The 20,693-nt window shown below is 39.6% G+C and overlaps 1 protein-coding gene across 4 annotated transcripts in view; it reads right to left on the reverse strand.

Moving 5' to 3' along the window:
- Positions 1 to 20,693, reverse strand: part of Col19a1 (collagen type XIX alpha 1 chain) — a 348,475-nt gene that overhangs the window by 202,265 nt on the left and 125,517 nt on the right. For all 4 annotated transcript variants that reach the window (XM_087567043.1, XM_087567044.1, XM_087567042.1 and 1 more), the window contains 3 exon segments: positions 18,077 to 18,130; positions 8,901 to 8,954; positions 7,014 to 7,049 (listed from right to left, as the gene is read on the reverse strand). In XM_087567043.1, the coding sequence (XP_087423169.1) occupies positions 7,014 to 7,049; positions 8,901 to 8,954; positions 18,077 to 18,130 (144 nt within the window).

The following is a 20,693-nucleotide window of genomic DNA, read 5'->3' on the forward strand; positions in this document are numbered from 1 at the left end:
GTGTGTGTGTGTGTGTGTGTGTGTGTGTGTGTGTGTGTGTGTGTGTGTGTCTTTCATTCAGGAACCCAGAACACTGGGGAGAAAAGTGAGGAATGCATAGCTGCTGCCTGATCCATTAGGAAAGAGATTCATTGGGAACTACAACAATCTACAACATCAAACCAAACAGAAAACAAGAAACAGAAAGATCACATTTAATATAAAACTTATGAGCTTCCATGCTTGAAGAAGAAAGAAGAGAAAAATTTTCATTATATGGTTAGCTATAAGTAAATATATGAGACCATACAAACAAATTTCATACCTTACAAAGGTTGTAAATACTTGCCAGCATAAAAAAGGAACATTATGAGAGAATAGTATATTTTTCTGTCTCTTGGAAAAGCTGCTGTCTCAATATAATATTTGAAGTGGCCTGCTCTTTCTCTTGTTGATTTGTAATGTTTTCCATATATATCCTAAAACCCCACAAGCATTTGAATGTGTTTCAGGGCTATGAAAGTTCTTAAACAAAAACATTTAACATTTTAAATATTGTTAAGATGTAGTTGCCTTTATAATTCTCATAAATTGTCAAAGAAGCCAATAATTCTTATGGCTACTTTGGAGGGAATTAGACAGTTTATTGCTACATTGGACAAAAGACATTCTTTATCTTGCAATGGTTTTACTTACACATATATAACTGAGAAAACCCTCCTGTTCATGAAAAATAAGCACAAATTGATACATTGTACATTGTTAGCAAAGGAAAATATCAGGAACAGGAAAATTCTCCTATCTTTATTGGTGGGGAAGCTTTTACCTATTGGAAGAAGATAAATCAGTTGAAAAGAATAAATAAGAGAGGAGAATACCCTGTGCCCGCAGTCCAGACCCAAGAGGGAATCACATAGTGTCAACTGTGCCTGCAGGGTACAAGGACCTACACGAGCAGTCAGGGGCAGGACCCTTTGATTCCTGCCCGTGCCTAGAGCTGGAAGACAGTCCCCAGGAGCACTGCTACAGCTGAGAGCAGAGCGCTTGTTCTCAGGAAAGGCTGAAAGAAAATAGGAAAGCAGTTCTACAGGAGTAGACACAGAGGCCTACAGCAGGGCCAAGTCACTCCCAGAAACAGCAGGACAAGCAAACACCAGAGACAACCCAATGGCTAGAGGCAAGCACAGGAACCTAATTAACAGAAACCAAGACTACTTGGCATCATGAGAGCCAAGTACTCCCACCAAAGAAAATACTGGATATTCAAACACATCAGAAAAGCAAGATTTAGATTTGAAATCGCATTTTTTGATAGTGATGGAGGACTTTAAGAAAGACATAAAGAACTCCCTTAGAGAAATGCAGGAATGCACAAGTAAACAAGTAGAAGCCCTTAGAGAGGAAACACAAAAATCACTGAAAGAATTACAGGAAAACACAACCAAACAGGTGAAGGAATTGAAAATGGAAATAGAAACAATAAAGAAAGCATAAAGGTAGACAATCCTGGATATAGAAAACCAAAGGAAGAGACAAAGAGCTGTAGACACAAGCATAACCAACAGAATACAAGAGATATAAGAGAGAATCTCAGGGGCAGAAGAAACCATAGAAAACATTGACACAACTGTCAAAGATAATGTAAAATGCAAAAAGCTCCTAGCCCAAAACATACAGAAAACCCAGGACACAATGAGAAGATTAAACCTAAGGATAATAGGTATAGAAGAAAGTGAAGACTCCCAACTTAAGGGGCCAGTAAATATATTCGACAAAATTATAGAAGAAAACTTCCCTAACCTAAAGAAAGAGATGACCATAAACATACGAGAAGCCTACAAAACTCCAAATAGATTGGACCAGAAGAGAAATTCCTCTCGTCACATAATAGTTAAAACACCAAATGCACAGAACAAAGAAAGAATATTAAAAGCAGTAAGGGGAAAAGGTCAAGTGACATATAAAGGCAGACCTATAAGAATTACACCAGACTTCTCACCAGAGACTATGAAAGCCAGAAGATCATGGACAGATATCACACAGACCCTAAGAGAACACAAATGCCAGCCCAGGTTACTGTATCCAGCAAAACTCTCAATTAACATAGATGGAGAAACCAAGATATTCCATGACAAAGATATTTATGCAATATCTTTCTACAAATCCAGCCATACAAAGGATAATAGATGGAAAACTCCAACACAAGGAGAGAAGCTACACTTACAGAAAGCAAGCATATAATTTCCTTGCAATGAAACCAAAGAAGAGACAAACATGATTCTACCTCTAACAACGAAAATAACAGGAAGCAACAATTACTATTCCTTAATATCTCTCAACATCAACAGACTCAATTCCCCAATAAAAAGACAGAGACTAACAGACTGGATATGTAAAGAGGACCCAGCATTTTGCTGCATGCAGGAAACACACCTCAGAGACAAAGACAGACACTACCTCAGAGTAAATGACTGGAAAACAATTTTCCAAGCAAATGGCCCAAAGGAACAAGCTGAGGTTGTCATTCTAATTAAGAAAGCAAGGATGTATGTATGGGAGAGTTTGGAGGGAGGAAAAGGAAGGGGCAAATGATGTCATCATATTATAATCACTTTTTTTCTAACATGGAAGAAGAGGGACTCTAGACCTAGCAGATTTTTGATGGCTGCAGAGGGAGGAAGAGCCACTTTTCTTTGAGCTTAGTGTATGTAGGAAAGATTCTTGGACAAGATTTTGTAGACTGTGTTTCATGCCCATATTCACAGGGTTTGTTCTTAAGGTTATTCCTTAATGTGTTATTATTAGAATAATCTGAAAAAGCTTTAAAGAAGGCAACTGGGAAGATTGGGAGTTTATTCACACGATGTCAAAAGTATCATTCAGATTTTTCAAGAATGGTTAAGGCTAAGGATAGAAGAGGCAGAGGTGTAACTGCCACCCATTTCTACATCATCAGTCCCCAAAGTATTCCCTTCTTTCTACCTCCCTCCCATGCATCCTTTATTTCTTCCTTCTTCTCTCTTTCCCTTTCATTCTTGCTATCTCTTCTTTTCCTTCCAACTCCTTTCCTGTTCATTTAGTTTTGTTTTTTATTTCCCACCCTCATGTGGTCCTTTTGGAGTTCAGTCTATGTGACCCATGAAGATGAATCTACAGAAGGATCTAAATGTTATTAAAGGGATTCTGCTCTGGAATCTGAACACGAACTATTTTCATCAGTCAAAAGGGCATTTAGTACAGACTGCATTTAAAGTGCAGGGCTGCTGTGGTCAATCTTCTTGCTAGCCCTCTTCTCTCTATTTTTTTCTAAGGCTTCCTGGTCAAGGGGGAAGAGCCCATGGTTGTGAGGTGACAGAGGAGGGCAAGAACTGCCATGACTGAGATTCTCTTGTGAGCCTACTTCAGGGTTCTGCACTTCATGACATTTCACCAACTTTCCTTCTCTCTACTCCTTGCAAATTGGCTTCAATTATTCCTTTATCCACTTCCTTCACTGGGCCCGATCATAAATGAGAACTTAGAAAGTTCAAATAATTAACAAAAACAATACTTAATGAAAATAGGTGGTTTTGAAAGAAAGCAAAGATGTGTATTTGGAAGGATTTGGAGGGAGGAAAGTAAGGGGGCAAATAATTTAATTATATTATAATCTTATTTGTTTTTTAGCATGAAGGAAGAGGGACTCTAGACCTAGCTGATGGTTGATTGCTGCTGAGAGAGGAAAAGCCACTTTTCTTAGGGCTCGGTGTATTTAGTGAAGATACCTATTGCATTGGTATCCAATATTGGGTTACTTACAGTGTGGTTTTACTTTAGTTTTAAAAATGTAAACCAGTGGCCAAAGCACAGTAATTCTCAGGGATATAGAGAAATAATCACAATAAACTCAGTCACCCACAAACATGCTTCATGCGAAGACATTATCATTAATTACTGTTTCTCTGCATTCACTGGTAAACAAAGCTTTATATTCAATTAAGATAAATAAACACTGTGACTTAGATGAGGAAAAGTGTCTAGCCTGCTCACTCTTTACTCAGTTTGGCTGTGTAAACTTAGCCTTTAGGACTCTATGTCTTGAAGTTGTCAATGCTGTGAGCTTGCTGTAGAAAAAGACACATGGAGGTTGGACTTGCTGGCAGATCGCAAGTATGTTTAGATGAAATTCATCCTTCTCAATAAAGTCATCAGGAATGACATATTAGGTATTACCAGAGAGTTTAGCCTCACCTACAAGTCCTGCAAGTTATTCTGTTGATTGTTTTGATACAAATATGGACTAGTGGGTGACTCCTCAATGTTTGTCCAAGAATTTCAAGAGGAAGCTGTAGAGAAAAATCATTAGCTGGGCCTTCAAGCTAGTGAGTCTCAAACTATGTAGAAGTTGCCTCAGAAAAATGTGATCTGACTGCTTCTTGGTTTATCCCAAGATTCTGTTGTCAATTTCAATCACTACAGCCTAAATGCTATATATTTTTTTAAAGTACCTGTGTTAACTTGAATATGAAGTAAAGATGGGAACCCACTGACCTATGAAATGAGGCAGTGAGCTAGAAATAGTATTAAGCTATATTTGATCCATGGGCCAGGAGTACTGTCAATTTCCAAGTGGCTACCTCTGAGAATGTTTAATTTCTATTCTCAACCCTACACCTACAGAATAAAATTATGCACGTCAATAAGATTCCCTGGGTGGCTCCTACACACTTTAGGTTTTGAGAAGCATTAAGGCATCTAGCCCAGCAGGCATACTTAAGTGTCCTGGGTTAAGGTTGTAATGGAAAGACATCCTTAACCCTAATCCCCTCTACTTAACTAAGCAGACTTCTATTTTGATTTTTACCAGTACGCCTCTCCAAAGATAGACATATTTCTTTATTGCTGGTCATTAAGTTGGACTTCAAATGAAAACCAGAGCATGGCAGCATTCTAAACAAATTTAGGGCAGGAAGAAAGCTTATTTCACTAGTTTCTGTAAACAATGGTTTTCCACATAGTACTTGTGGGACTGAAAAAATGTGCTGGTCCCACATTCGACCTATTAAATTAGAATGCTGGTATTTGCTAATGCCTGCCAATGGATTTTAGTGGAAGATAGTTTTGAGAACCCCTATGGGTGAGCACTCTGATTTATCATTGTCTTGTTGAATACATTATAGAACAGTTAGTCATTTTGGCTTCCTGGAAGACCGATATGAGTTACTTAAATTAATAAAATATTAACATGCATTATAAGGCCAATGAAAGATTTAGTGCACACCCCTATTTTTAGATGACAGTTGATTGTGTACACAAGGAGACAAACTGGTGGCAAGTATATCAAAAGCAATACTTCCGTGTTATAATAATCTCGTTTTCTAAAATAAAACGCAGTGCATTTTTATTAGAATCTGAATTTGTTGTATCTTTAGACACCACAGAGCAAAATATCTTAGCTTTGTCTATGTAATGCATCCTGGATGACTGGCATAGAGACAATTTGGGGGGGAGGCATTCCTTTGAAGAAAGGAACCAGTTGCTATGGACCATTCACTGTGTACATAGAGTCCAATACAATTTCTTGGCTGCGGGTCCTAACCTTCATTTCTAGTGAAATAATAAACAAAGGCCACATATTGGCCTTCACACAGGAGCTGAAACTGACTAAGTGAAGTAGCTAGACACGTGACCGAGCTAAAGGCTAGACACGTAACCGAGCTGAAGTAACAGTCACATGCCTTGCATAAGATGAGCAAGCCAAAATCTAAGTCACACCAAATGAAATTCCAATTCCAAAATACATAAAACAAAAGCCACAAAGAATTTCTTTCAAAATTATTTCATTCAATTTTGAAAATGAAAACCTTCAAGATTTTTGTTCTTCTAAAGGAAGGCCCCTTGTTTTGCTTCCTGGGTTTCCTATGTACCATGAAATATTTGTCTCCTTTAAATTACATTTGGAAAGTGATGTGAACAAGACAATACTTTCCTTCCTTTTGGGGTGTTCAAGTTCTAGGAAAAATACCCATATATAAAATCTCAGCCCTTCCAATTCCTATGTTCTATGACCAGGATTGCCCCATCCCAAGAACTGGGAGACATCTTTAACCTCACTTCTACCATCATTTGGGTCTTTGAATATTAATGACTTCATGCTTCATTTCCAGCATTGATAATAGCAACATGAAGGATGACAGACCACAGGCTACACTTGTTCTTAATTGTTTTTTCTTTTCCATTAAGCTTAGAATTCTCCTAAGTTAAATGAGAATCTTTAATGCTTTAATTATAATAGTAAATCATACGTAAATGGGAATACTCCATGAATTTATGATTAGAAACTTAAGAAATGATGAAACGTTTACTTGGCAACTCTCCTATCACGTGTACATTATTAACTTTTCTCACAAATCTCCTGCCATTTTATCATTTGCAAATCTTACGAGTAAATCATGGGAAAATAGTCTCTGGTAGGTTTGCAAGCAAAGTAACAATCAGTGTGAAAGTGTCTCTCTTGGCTGAGTGTGGTGGTATGAGCCTCTAATCCCAGTACTTGGGAGGCAGAGTTCAGTGGGTCTCTATGAGTTCAAAGCCAGCCTGGTCAACATACAGAATTCTGAGTTCTGGATGTGTGGGTGAGGGAGATGAGAAAGAGGTACAGAGAGAGGAGAGAGGAGAGGAGGAAAAGGAGCTTTTCCTTATTGGATGGTTGTATCTAGTGTCACTTTTACAATTTTTTAGGCCAAGTAGAAATGTCTACTGCCATTAACTCATAATATATATCTTATTTAAAAAACAATGCCTAATCAACCACAGGGGCATGATTATGAAGCATGATCAGGATGTAGAAATTTGCTTGAGGTAGACACTGATTACAGACTTCTATAAAAAAATAGATTTCATCTTAAAAAGGAGAAGTTTTGCTAGGAATAGTCAAAGCTCACTTTCAATTCCTATAATCCTTGTGTGGCTTAAATGGTTATCTCAGTCATGACGTAGTATGAATAGCAAACAGAACATTTCCATTCTGATTTTTTTTCTTTACAGTTACTTACAGTTAAGGCTGGTGGCCCTGGAGGTCCCATATCACCCTAAAACAGATGAAAGAAAAGTCGCAATCAACAGATGCAAGTTTCTATGCATTATTTAAGAGGTTATGGAGAGAAGCAATATATAAAGATACATCATTTTTTACATTTTCATCTGTTCTTTGAGAACTTCATGATATAGCTTGATCATATTCTTCCCCCATTCCCCAATTCCCCCCAAACCCTTCCCAATCTCCCTACCAGCAAATTCATAATTCAAAAGGACATAAAAATAGAATTTTTCTTGATAACATTTTCTGCACAATGAGAGCTGCATCATGTCCCCTTTAGGGCTTGTGATATAAAAATCGCCTTGCGTGCCCTCGTGCTTCCTGCAGTAGCAAAACGTGTTTCGAAAAAAAACTAAAATAATCTAATTTTTTTTATTCTTTTGACTATGAATCCAAAATTAGAAAAAAATTTTCTTTCCAAATATGGTCACTTGCCAACAGAGCAGCTGGGAAGCGTCACGGTGGCAGATAATTTTCCTGACAAAGTTTGTATGAGGATCAGCAGAAATAGTAAGTGGATCCCCCCCACCTCCTCTCCACTACATGCCTTCCAGCTGCAAGGAGCTGTTTCACAGCCTCTCCTAGGCTCTGCTGAATGGGCATCACTTGTGCCTCCAGCTTTCAGAAAGCTCCCTCTGTCTGTGTGTTTTCCAGCATTAGAACTGCTTTGCTGGCCTGTGTGAATACAGGTTGTCAGGTATGTGTATCTTGACTATTAAAAAAAGTCCTTCAGAATGCTGGGCGCGGCAGTGTGGTATACACTTTAAATGCCAGCACCCAGAAGGTAGAGGCAATAGGATCTCTGTGACTTTAAGGCCAGCCTCACTGACACTGCAAGTTCCAGAGCAGCCAGGGTTACACAGTAAGACCCTGTCTTTTAAAAAAAAAGTCTTTGAAAAAGTATCCAAAGTTCATGATGTGTCACCCTTTTGTCTCACGAGCTCCAGTCACTTAACAAGAACTCCATAGCCATCAGGACCGAGTGCCTTTGCTGTGCTTTTGTCACCTCGATCATTATGGAGTCCATGTGTCTGTGGTGTGTGCCATGGGGTTGTCATGCTAAGTATATCTAGGATTTTCTCTTTTTCTCATTAAACTTGGTTATCTGAAAAGTTTTAAAACATAGCTTTGTACAGTCATTCTTTCTGGGACAAGTGCATTAAAATAACAGTTGTACGGAACTTAAATCAGTTGCTAAGGAGTGCTTTGTGAGGTCCTCTCTAGAGCAGTGATAAATATTTAAGACAGACAAGGAATTCTGTATGTGCTCTGCATGAAGAATAAAATGTAGACATGTATGACTCCCATGCAATCAGGATTGCCTAATTAACCTCACTCAAATCAACACTTGAATTTAATATTCGTTAGCTCTCACTTAGAGGCCACTTCCCAAATGCCGTTATGAAGTGATGCAGGGAGGGGGGGAAACACAAGAAATGGGTCATTGGATCTAAAGCGGAGGCACAAATTGAGCTTCCTCTCCTCCAACACCACCTGCCTGATCATTAAGGTGACAGCTTGGTGTTGTTGGCTGAGTTTCCTGACACAGGACACCTTTGCTAATGTGCTTATGGAACACTCATGCTGTCAGGCAAAGGTGAGAAACGGGAGGTTTCACTCCTGTGTTAATGTCAACCAGTGACTGCACACACAGTCTCACACTGAAGCAACCGAAAGGCTTTCCTCACTCAGAAGCGTTTCACACCACAGCCTTCCGCCATAGTCAGGATGGTGTTTGTGGAACCAGATAGGATCTACAAGAAGTCACTCAATTGTGTGTGTGTGTGTGTGTGTGTGTGTGTGTGTGTGTGTGTGTGCGTGTGCTTTGGTGTAGATACGGTACCTTTTCTCCTTTTGGGCCAGGTGGACCTTGAGGACCCAAGTCACCTTTCAAACCCTGAAAAGAACATAACAAAAATAATTTTCTACGGAAGAGTCACCAAAAGCTTCAATTACTGACAGGTTATTAATAACAAAACGATTCATGCTTTCCTGAACTCCCAAATACCATTCTTTCCTTTCTAGTGCGGAAACAGGCAACTGGCACCACTGTGATAAGCACCATCTGCACTGTGGTGGCTTCAGATACATTAAACCAGCGCAGGGCCTCAATATTGCATATTTGTGCAACTTTGTTTCCTGCTAAAATTACATTAATTCGCCATCTGGGGGACCATCATTTAGATCTATATGAGCTTTGAAATATCCTCTTTGGATTAAATTTGTGGATGTTGTAAATACCTCTGATTTAGCATTGATTTAGCCTTTACAAAGCTTGCCAAAAAATTCATGAGTTACATCAAAAAACATGCTCATGTCACTATCAAGAAATTTAATTATTGGGAGGAAGGGATACAGAGGCTGCGTTCTTCTGTCACTCCCTGGGCTGGAGGGGAAATGTAGCATCTTGTCCATGTTAAACTGTGAGTTGTATGGACACATCCTGACTGCGTGCAAATAGGGCTGATACCTTCCTTCACTTTAAGTACATTTAGAATCATGCAAAGAGGGAGCATTTGGGAGCGATATTACACACAGTAAGTCTAAAATGTCTTGCTATTCCTAGCTGAGGGAATCAAGCAATCATCGTCTGGGAGTTTTGTAGGGAATAAATAATGCACACCACAGCACCTACAGATATTCAATATAGACTCCAAGAACAAACCAAAGTAATAAAAATAAGTAGATGAAACAATTTTGTTGCACAGAGGATGTCAAAATCATGTCAGACATCAACAAGAACGAAGGATGGATTAAACCATCATTCAACTTGAAAAGTAAAAAACAAAAACCAAAAACCCACAACTTTGAAATGAATGGATGGTGCCTTAATATATTTTAATCAAATTTAGTGTTTAATAAATAATATTTAAAATGTAGTAATATACTACACGCTATTTGGAATATTATTTGGAATATCTACCTGTTCCTTTCTGGGTTTTTTTGTTTGTTTGTTTGTTTGTTTTTTTCTTTTTCTGGGGCTGGGGACCGAACCCAGGACCTTGCGCTTCCTAGGTAAGCGCTCTACCACTGAGCCAAATCCCCAACCCTACCTGTTCCTTTCTAAAACAGTAGACACTTGAGAGTAAAACCTGGCAGAAGAATATCCTAACCTCTTATGGGGAGACAGGTGCCATTCGTTTATCCACGTGTCCACCAAACATTTTTCCCGGGACCTTGTGGCCACTCACTATCCTAGCCCTCCACCGTCTGATAGAGTAGCTGCACCTCGGCTGCTTTCCTTCTTTATCCTCATTCTTCTCAGTGATGAGGAATGAGCCCAGAGCCTTGGTCATCCCACCAAGTTCTTTACTACTGAGCTGTATTTCCAGTTATGTTTCTAATGTGTAGTATAAGAAAATAATGTTAGCTCATTCATATGCGTTTATATTATTCATTGAAATGATAATGTTGGCAATAATGTATCAAGTAATGTATATTAGCAAAGTAATTTTGCCTGTTTCTTTTGCCTTTCTCCAGCACGGTTAATGGAGATTGTAGCATGTTTACATTTGTCTGGAGTTTGTAGCTTTCTCTCTATTTCTGCACCACCTTGCAGACCAGATACAAGAGAAGTTGGTAACAAAAGTAACCTCTATTACCGAATGCTAATCAGGTTCCTCTGAACTCTCTTCCTAAGTCTGGACCATGCCTTTGCCTTGCCCTTGGCTTGCTCAACCTCATCATCTAAAAGTATTGCTAGGTCAGCTTACAAACCTCTTCCAACCTTGGACTAGGAATGCCCTAAATTAACCCATAAGCCCCACGTGCCCGAGGTAACTTCCTGAAATGTTGGGAGTTGTAGTTCTTGGAAAATAATAAAGCCTCATGGGAAAGTATGGTGGCCTATAGATTTGTCCACATAAACCCCTACAATACATGGCTTGAGGCCATTTTCAGTGGGGGAAATCCCAGGGATGGGCGTGACAAAAATCCATCAGTAGTTAATATTAAATAAAGCTTACTTTAAATTTGGCCCATATGGCGGAGTTGGTTTTTCTCGGGCAAATCTCAGGATTAATTGAATCTGCTCTTCATCTCCTCCCTTTGACCTCTAGTTCTTGGCTGTCTTTAAAAAGAATTCCTTTAGACCAGAACCTTGCTGTACTTAATATTTCCCTTTCGTAATTCTCCCCACATTGTCTCCTCTATGATGCTGTCTACAACTACAACCAGGTCCTTGGATCTGGACGTGGCGCCTGAGACCCCTCCCTTACTGCAATTCCCGTTACAGCTATTTTGAATAACAGCTTCCTTGCTACAAATAAGTAAGTAAATAAATGAATAAATATAAGTGAATGAATGGATGAATGAATGAATGAATGAATGCAGGTAGTTTTCTTCCACAAATTTAAGGTTCATATATGAGACTTGTGAGATAGACAGGACATCTCAGTAGACGTGGTGAGGCAAATGCTGAAGGGAGCTGTCTCGGGTGGATGGTTAGGAACCACCCCTGCCTACAGGGGACTGCTGTCTCAGAAAGTTTCAGTCCTAGAACAGTTCCAGGGAAAAGCGTACAGGTGATGTAAACAGCAAGTAGAAAAGTCACAAAGGTAGCGTCTTATGACGGATGGTATCAAGTCAAGGCCCGCTAGAGGTCGAAACAGATAGGTATGGGAAAGATTTTTTTAATTAAGTGGGAGGCCACTTCAATTAGCCTACAAATCTATTAGATGTGCTTAAGACTTTTGCAATATGGCATTTGGGAGTCAGGGAAAGAATAGTGCATAATCCTAGGTAGTCAGTGTACCTGCGTTATAAAAAAAAAGGTATACACAATGGTTACTTTGAAGAGATGCTCAGAATCATAATTGTAAGAGCAGTTAGTAGATGGCCGTCTCCTAACAAAGGTTATTTATTATTTTTTAGGGCAAGTAAGGGATAATTAATAGTGTTCTTTGCGGTCTTTCACACTCAGATTGACAGATAGGTAGCAACTGTGCTTTAAATCCTAGAGAATAAAATTCAGCGGAGAAGCACGTATTCATTATGTTCCTACAGCCATGGCCATGGAAGTAGGCCCATGTAACTCATGTCCCCTGTGACAAAGTACTGTGATGTTAAGGCTATGGGTTTGTAATGTGCTCTGAAAAGCAGCTCGCTAATGCTTTTCGCAAGTACGTTTTTTCTCCTCCTGTCATGCTGTTGCTGCTATCAATGTTATTGAATGCCAGAGGGGAGAAAAAAGGACACAGCACAAAAGCATAAAACTTGTTTAAAAATGTGTTAGTCCCTTTCACACCCGAGCTCTGCCTTCTTGATAGCAGAGGTGCGACCAGGAAACCTTGACAATATGGTTGCCTTAAACAAGACCTGCAAAATGCCAACACCTGTTGACAAGCCCGTGCAGATTAAGGAAATCTCACAAGGCCCCATCTCTGGATGAAGAGCTACCAGTCATCAATGGCTGTAAGAAAGGAATCTTCTCTCCAAAGGGATGTGCCTAGTCATGGGTTATCCACTCCTAAAAATGTTATCAGATCTAGACACATGTACATAAGAACATCATAACATGGGCTCGGTTGTGCGTGCGTGTGTGTGTGTGTGTGTGTGTGTTTTGTGTGTGTGTGTGTTTTGTGTGTGTGTGTGTTTTGTGTGTGTGTGTGTTTTGTGTGTGTGTGTGTGTGTGTGTGTGTGTGTGTGTGTGTGTGTGTGAAGAAAAGGGGAGTGTGGGGAGATGTGGGAGAAGTTAGAGGGAGAGATGGGGGAAAGAAAAATATTGCAAACAGTATTTGCCTAGGAATTTTTTTTAATCTATAAAACTTTAAGTTGAGAAGCATCAAATGAAATGGATCTTAAACTTGAGACATGGGTGGGTATCTATTATTAGGGATTTCAGTAATTCATTCCCCGAAGCATGGTAGTTGTAGCTCCATGTAATGTGAGATGGGAAATTTTCTCTAAAGGCAAAATAAAAGTCGTGGGATGGTGTTACATAAAGCAAATAGACTGCAGAGTTTTATTGGGAAAATCTACTGTGCATATAATACGGCATTTTTAAAAATCAATTCGTATAAAATATTATTTATTTAAAAATTTAAGCTACTTACCTCCTTGTCCTTTCTACTCATCGAATCTTGTTTCTGAGCAATGGCAACAGCCATTGCCAGATGATACGTTCTGGTTTTGTAATTTCAGGGTTTTTATAATTAGTAGTACAGATCGCACTGGTGTATGGAGATTTGTGTGATGATTTGAGAGATGTAGGTTACAGTAATTTTGTTGTACGATGTTTTAAAGATCAAAATTAACAAAGAGGAGACTCAACTGAATGACTGAAACCTACTCTTCTGAGGTTGAGTGGAAAGAAATTAATGAAAGGGTATCTATTTAAGATAATATGTCGCATCTAGAAGCTTTTGATAACTGAGAATGGTTGATTGCACAGTTCTTAGTCATCTTTCTACTGCTGCATGAATGGTGACCTTGGTTCTCGAAGGACATTTGGCAAGCACCAATAATCTGATTTTCCCACTGTGCAAATAAAGAAACTGGGAGGATAAGTGGAGTAATGGGACACGTAGCTACTGGAAGAGCGGGATTCGAAGCAGACAGCCTAGCTTCGATGGCTACAGTAGGATACTTACATACTATCTCAAGTCTGTTCTATGATACTATTGTTGAATTTGTTTCATGCTACATAACAATCAGAATCATCTGACTATCGAATAAACAAAGACCTTATGTTTTGAAAAGTAAGTTGTAGAAATTGAAAAACTTTTCAATTTCTATACTGCTAAGTATCCATCAGTTATACTGCAGTGGAAATACATTTATTAATACTTTAGAGTTTAAACTCAAAGTTCACACAAATTTACACACACACACACACACACACACAGAGAGAGAGAGAGAGAGAGAGAGAGAGAGAGAGAGAGAGAGAGAGAGAGATGGAGAATTTTTGTTGTCCTCATTAATAAAGGCTATTTAATATTACTTGAGAACCTTGAGGACACAACACAGTCTGCTTCTCTTTCTCTTTTTACAGCTTAGAATTACATCATTTCTCCTTGCCTTTTCCTCCCTCTCAACTCTCCAATACACCTTTGCTTGATCTCTTTCAAATCCATTGCCTCTTTTTAAATTAAATGTTATTGTATGCTTATACATGCATGCATGCATACATATATACATACATACACATAGATATAAAGACAATTTCACATGGTAGAGAATCCTCTTGCCCTAAATCCCACAGTGCCTAGCTGAGAAAGAATGGACTGCAGTCTGCTTCCTTTTTCTAAACTAAGCAGGCTAGCTATTTTGTGAAAAAGTTGGCACAGAAAGATGTATTATACAAGAATACATCACATCACACCAAATCCGATATGCAACAGTGAAAGACCATCAAGACAGGCCTGTTTGAATTCATTTAGTGGAAATATTAAATCATTACAAGCCACTATAATGTAGAAAGTAGCTTAGAAGGTGGCAAGCTTGGGATATTGAATTAGCTCACTTGCATTCTAACTCAATATTCCGGAGCTAAAATCCCTAAAGTTATTTGACTTTAGTGAGATTTAAAATCACCGTGAATATACCATCTATCCCCTACAAGGTGCACCTGTAATTATGAGGCCAGCATGAGTTGTCACGAGTGCTGAAAATCTTTCATTTGCAGTCAAGTGTTTTGTCCCAAAGAACAAGACGTGGTGCGTGGCATGAGGAACTAGGAAAATAAGATCTTCCGTCAAGCATTTGGGATTAAAGGAGGATTTTACTCTCTTCTTAGTTGACATGTAGATGGTGTTTTCCGTCCTTGATTTTTCCCCCAAGATATTTAGGAGCCATGACCAAGAAATAACAAGTAAAGAGGGCTTGCGTTCTTTTCAGTCTCCCTAGCTGTGAAGATGCTGTGGCCAGGAAAACATTCTTTTTCTAATTTTATTAGAAATTTGAAACTCGGTCTTCTGCTAGCTCTCTGACGGGCTAGATCAGAGCATTTGACAGGTGACTTGCTGAGCAAGGTAATGGGCTGTCTCTTGCTTAGTGGCTTGCTTCATAGTCTTCGGGAATTACAGGGTGAAAGGAATAGAATAGAACCTTTCTTATTGGAGTTGTGCTTGCTTGAGTCCTGCAGGACCATCCTATTCAGGAGGAATGCTTTTCTCCCCACAAGTGCACTCTCCATGTGATTGGCCCTCTTCAATGAATGGCACAGGTAGGGTAAAATGTGGGTCTTTGCTTATGCTCCAGAACTCTTTTTTTTTCAATAGTTTCCATATATCTTTTTTTAAATTTATTACCATTTCTTCCATCTTTATTAAATTGGGTATTTCTTATTTATATTTCAAATGTTATTCCCTTTCCTGGTTTCCATTTCTAGGCCAACATCCTCCTAATCCCTCCCCTTCTACAGGGGTGTTCCCCTCCCCATCCTCCCCCCAGTACTGCCCTCCCCCCAAGAATCCCATTCACTGGGAATCCAGCCTTGGCAGGACCAAGGGCTTCCCCTTCCACTGGTGCTCTTACTAGGATATTCATTGCTACCTATGAGGTCAGAGTCCAGGGTCAGTCCATGTATAGTCTTTAGGTAGTGGCTTAGTCCCTGGAAGCTCTGGTTGCTTGGCATTGTTGTACATATGGGGTATCGAGCCCCTTCAAGCTCTTCCAGTTCTTTCTCTGATTCCTTCAACGGGGGTCCTATTCTCAGTTCAGTGGTTTGCTGCTGGCATTCGCCTCTGTATTTGCTGTATTCTGGCTGTGTCTCTCAGGAGCGATCTACATCCGGGTCCTGTCGGCCTGCACTTCTTTGCTTCATCCATCTTGTCTAATTGGATGGCTGTATATGTATGGGCCACATGTGGGGCAGGCTCTGAATGGGTGTTCCTTCTGTGTCTGTTTTACTCTTTGCCTCTCTCTTCCCTGCCAAGGGTATTCTTGTTCCCCTTTTAAAGAAGGAGTGAAGCATTCACATTTTGATCATCCGTCTTGAGTTTCATTTGTTCTAGGCATCTAGGGTAATTCAAGCATTTGGGCTAATAGCCACTTATCAATGAGTGCATACCATGTGTGTTTTTCTGTAGTTAGGTTACCTCACTCAGGATGATACTTTCCAGTTCCATCCATTTGCCTATGAATTTCATAAAGTCATTGCTTTTGATAGCTGAGTAATATTCCATTGTGTAGATGTACCATATTTTCTGTATCAATTCCTCTGTTGAAGGGCATCTGGGTTCTTTCCAGCTTCTTGCTATTATAAGTAAGGCTGCTATGAACATGGTGGAATATGTGTCTTTGCTGTATGTTGGAGCATCTTTTGAGTATATGCCCAAGAGGGGTATAGCTGGGTCTTCAGGTAGTGCAATGTCCAATTTTCTGAGGAACCTCCAGACTGATTTCCAGAATGGTTGTACTAGTCTGCAATCTCACCAACAATGGAAGCATGTTCCTCTTTCTCCACATCCTCGCCAGCATCTGCTGTCACCGGAGTTTTTGATCTTAGTCATTCTGACTTGTGTGAGGTGAAATCTCAGGGTTGTTTTGATTTGCATTTCCCTTATGACTAAAGATGTTGAACATTTCTTTAGGTGTTTCTCAGCCATTCGGCATTCCTCAGCTGTGAATTCTTTGTTTAGCTCTGAACTCCATTTTTAATAGGGTTATTGGTCTCCCTGTAGTCTAACTTTTTGAGTTCCTTGTATATTTTGGATATAAGCCCTCTATCTGTTGTAGGATTGGTAAAGATCTTTTCCAATTGCTGTTGCTTTGGTTGCTGTTTTGTCCTAACAACAGTGTCCTTTACCTTACAGAAGCTTTGCAGTTTCATGAGATCCCATTGTCGGATCAAGGTAGGTTAGATGCTGCGTTTAAACAAATGGATCAGCATCATGATATAGAAGAGAAGGGGATGAGAGTATGTACAGACTCCGTGGCTGGAAGCCACAGGTTTTAGTACCTAACACAGTGTAGGAGATTCACTGCACAGCTGAGGAGCACGAAGGGCTAGGGTCACCGTAGCCATGTGCATGGATATTTTTGGAAAATATGCAAGGAGCTAAACCAAAGGTGGCACAAAGAAACTTGTGTTGGAGGTGACTCCTGGGGCGTTTCTCTTTTGGAAGCAAGTCTCTTCCAAACTCTCTAAATTCCTCCACTGTCCACAAAGATTGGTCTTCAGCCTTCCTTCCTGTTGTCAAGGTCAATACCACTAGGCATGGCAAGGATTTCAAAGGCCTCCAGTCATTATGCAACTGAACAGAGTGAGCTGTGGGTGGTGTTCTCTTATACTCCGGCCATAAAGTAGCAATGTGGCCCTTTAAGCCATGTAAGCAGTGTATGTATAAATGAGAGCATGAAAGGAGGATAAGGGTGGTCACTGAAAGCTCCCAGTTCAATCTGCATTTCAATAGAAAGTGGTGAAGGTTGATTTGAATAGGTACATTTCCAAAAGAAAGAAAACGAAAACTTAGCCTACTGTTCAAGTTTCATTCTAAGATCCAAGGTAGCAGTGTGTAAGGAGGAGAAATAGCTTTCTAGGGAAAGAGGACAGTGTGAATTGGATTCAAACATGTCAAAGACTGCAGCATACTTTAGCTTGAAGCACTCTACTCTTGTATGGGTGGTCGAGGGGTCATTGTTTTCTGGAAGAGTGTATGAGCCTAGTGTACACAGCCTCCCTTTTCTCCTTCCCCTACACAAATGCCATCCTGGTGACACAACCTTTCTCTAGGGGGAGTCAGGGGTGACGTGGAGTGTGGAAGCCAGCTGAGAACACAGGGCACTGCTGAACATATATATGCAGGAAGAAATTGACAGTGAAAGGAAGGCTTTTAAAAAAATCAGCAAGAAATACAGATGAAGAGAAGACATTCATGAGACAAGTGAAGCCTTGGAGAGCCCGGTAATGAAACTAAAACACTGCTGTAAAGTAGCTGTGTAAAAACCTGCCTCCACCCTTCCCTTTGTTTGACTGTGGCTGGCTCTGCCAAGGACAGCCAGATTTAACTGCGTTAGAAAGAATATTTCAGTGGTAAAATCTAAATAGAACATTACTAAAAAGAGAATTAGGCTTACATCTTGTCCATTAAGGCCAGCCAGACCAGTGTCTCCTTTGGCTCCTGGTTCACCCTGGAAAGAAATGATTTAAACAATAAAAAAAAGTCATACTTCAAAAGCTTTACTAAGAAAAATCAAGAGAGCTATGTCATTTGGCTATATAAGTAACAAAACGATTGATCTGCTAATCCTCTGAAAGAAGCACATATTTAAAAATATGCAATTCTGAGCCCTAAAACCAAGAAGCTCAAAGGTTCAAGGGAATACAACCTAAAAATGATTAGAGTATAATTAGAAGAAGAATTATTTGTTTTCTTTTATAAGCAAGAAAGAACTCTCCAGAGGGCAATTCCGCAATATCTGTCAAGGCTCTTAAATCAGCTCCTTCCACCTGGCCCAGTGACTGTACTTTAAGAATGTACCCTAAGGAAACAAACCAGATGAAAAGCTGAAGGCACCTTATAGTGAACACAGTGGTATTTACGAGAAATATTTCACATGCCTAGGAATAAGGACCCGATCCAATAAATTATCACACATAGATAAATGGACTATGGCTCAGCTACAAAAGTCATACTATGCTTATTTTATACTATAAAATTTCTGGTATCTAAACAGTAGAGCCCAAAGAACAAATTGAAAAATCCAGTGTATGTATCTCGACCATTGTGCACTCTTTTATTTTATTTTTAGAAGAGATCGAGTGTTCATTCCAATTGGGACATTTTTATTACAATCCCCCTCACCAAGGCTCAGGGAACTTTGTGGAAAGGGAGGCAGAAAGGGAAGGAGGCAGAGGAGGTTGTGAGGTGTCTGTGGGACAAGACATAGTTACCACACTCATGAGTACAAAGCACCTGTAGTTACTGGCACAAGACCAAGCCAGTCAAAACCCTGCCATAGATGGTGGAGATAATCGTAGGCTCCACCCCTTAATAAGGAGCTTCTGGCAGATGACACGTTTTCTTATTAAGTCACAATTGCTCAAGATGATCATTAATATCATGGTGGATGATACATAACAATAGTGACATATTATTTTTGCTCAATTTCTGTCTGACAAATGGATCTATTTATTAGCACAGCATGTGAACAATTCATTTTCTTTACAAAGAATGCTAGCCTGTTTATCCATCTACCTAATTACCTGCACATCAGCTTTCTACAGGTCTTGGGAATAATAGCAGGAAAAAACAAAGCCAAACAATTAAAGTGAATAGTTGATGCATTTTTGTGGTTATGAGTGTTTTTCTTCACGTCATACCTCAGTATTTTGTATAGAGTCTGTTGTGTACATAATGTGTATTGGGTACAGAGAGTATGTATGTATAGTGTGTACATGTGTTTAGTGTGTGAATGTGTGTGTATAGTGTGTTGTGTATGTAGTGTATGTTGTATGTGTGTGTGTGTGTGTGTGTGTGTGTGTGTGTAAGGGATGAACAGGTTCTGCTTTATATCACTGTGATGGCTTGTATATGTTTGGCCCAGGGAGTGGCACTATTAGGAGGTGTGGCCTTATTGGCGTAGGTGTGTCACTGTGGGTGTGGGCTTTAAGACCTTCATCCCAGCTGCCTGAAAGTCAGTATTCTGCTAGCAGCCTTCAGATGAAGATGTAGAACTCTCAGCTCCTCCTGCACCATGCCTGCCTGGATGCTGCCATGCTTGATGATAATGGACTGAACCTCTGAACCTGTAAGCCATAACCAATTAAATGCTGTGCTTATACGAGTTGTCTTGGTCATGGTGTCTGTTCATGGCAGTAAAACCCTAACTAAGAGAATCACTAAGGTAATTTTTTTCCTTCTATTCTTTGTAAATTTTTTCAATGAGCATTGTTACTTTTCTTGAAAAAAGGTAAATTAAGCACTAATATCAAGAAGTTAGTACATTTTAAACTAAACAGTGAAATAGTCTATAAACAGAAATACATATGTGCAGTCCCAATAATCTAAGATCATTAGCATCTAATGAAATGGAGTATAAATAACCCCTGGAGTATAACACGTACACACAGGTAAAATAAAATAAACAACCCCAATTTTCCTAGCAAGTAGAGATTAGAAATGCAGTGAGAATTTTAAGCCTAAAATATAAGATAAGGAGTTACTCCAGAGTCTCAGAGGCCACATGTGTTTCGTTGGATTAATACCTTTTTAAAAAGTTAAAAATTGATTCTCTATCCAGTGAGATGGCTCCGTGGGGAAGGGCAATTGTCACTAAGCTCCAGGACCTGAGATCAATCTCTTCATCTCACATAGCAGAGGGAGAGAATTGACCCCCTGAGTTACCTTCTCTTTTCCACTTGTGTGCAATGGCATGCAGGCCTTCTCTACCCCCCCACTCCCTGAGCAAAGTAAAAAACAAATCAAAACAACAACAACAACAACAACAACAACAACAAAAACCCATGAATGAACCTAATTTAAGAATCATCTCTCTATTATCCTAGACATATTTCAAGCAGTCTCATTTCATTGAGCTCCACACATTTTCTGTCCTGACAGAGCATTCACTGGACAGTGGTGATCTAGACAAAGAATGTTACCTATGACACACATCTTAGGAATTCTGTGTCTCGCACTATAGGATGTGGCTAATGGGGTGTGCAAAAGGACCTTTAAAAACCGCAGATTGT

The sequence above is a fragment of the Rattus norvegicus genome, chromosome 9 (genome assembly GCF_021556685.1).
Source record: "Rattus norvegicus strain SHRSP/BbbUtx chromosome 9, alternate assembly SHRSP_T2T, whole genome shotgun sequence".
Classification (NCBI taxonomy): Eukaryota; Metazoa; Chordata; class Mammalia; order Rodentia; family Muridae; genus Rattus; species Rattus norvegicus.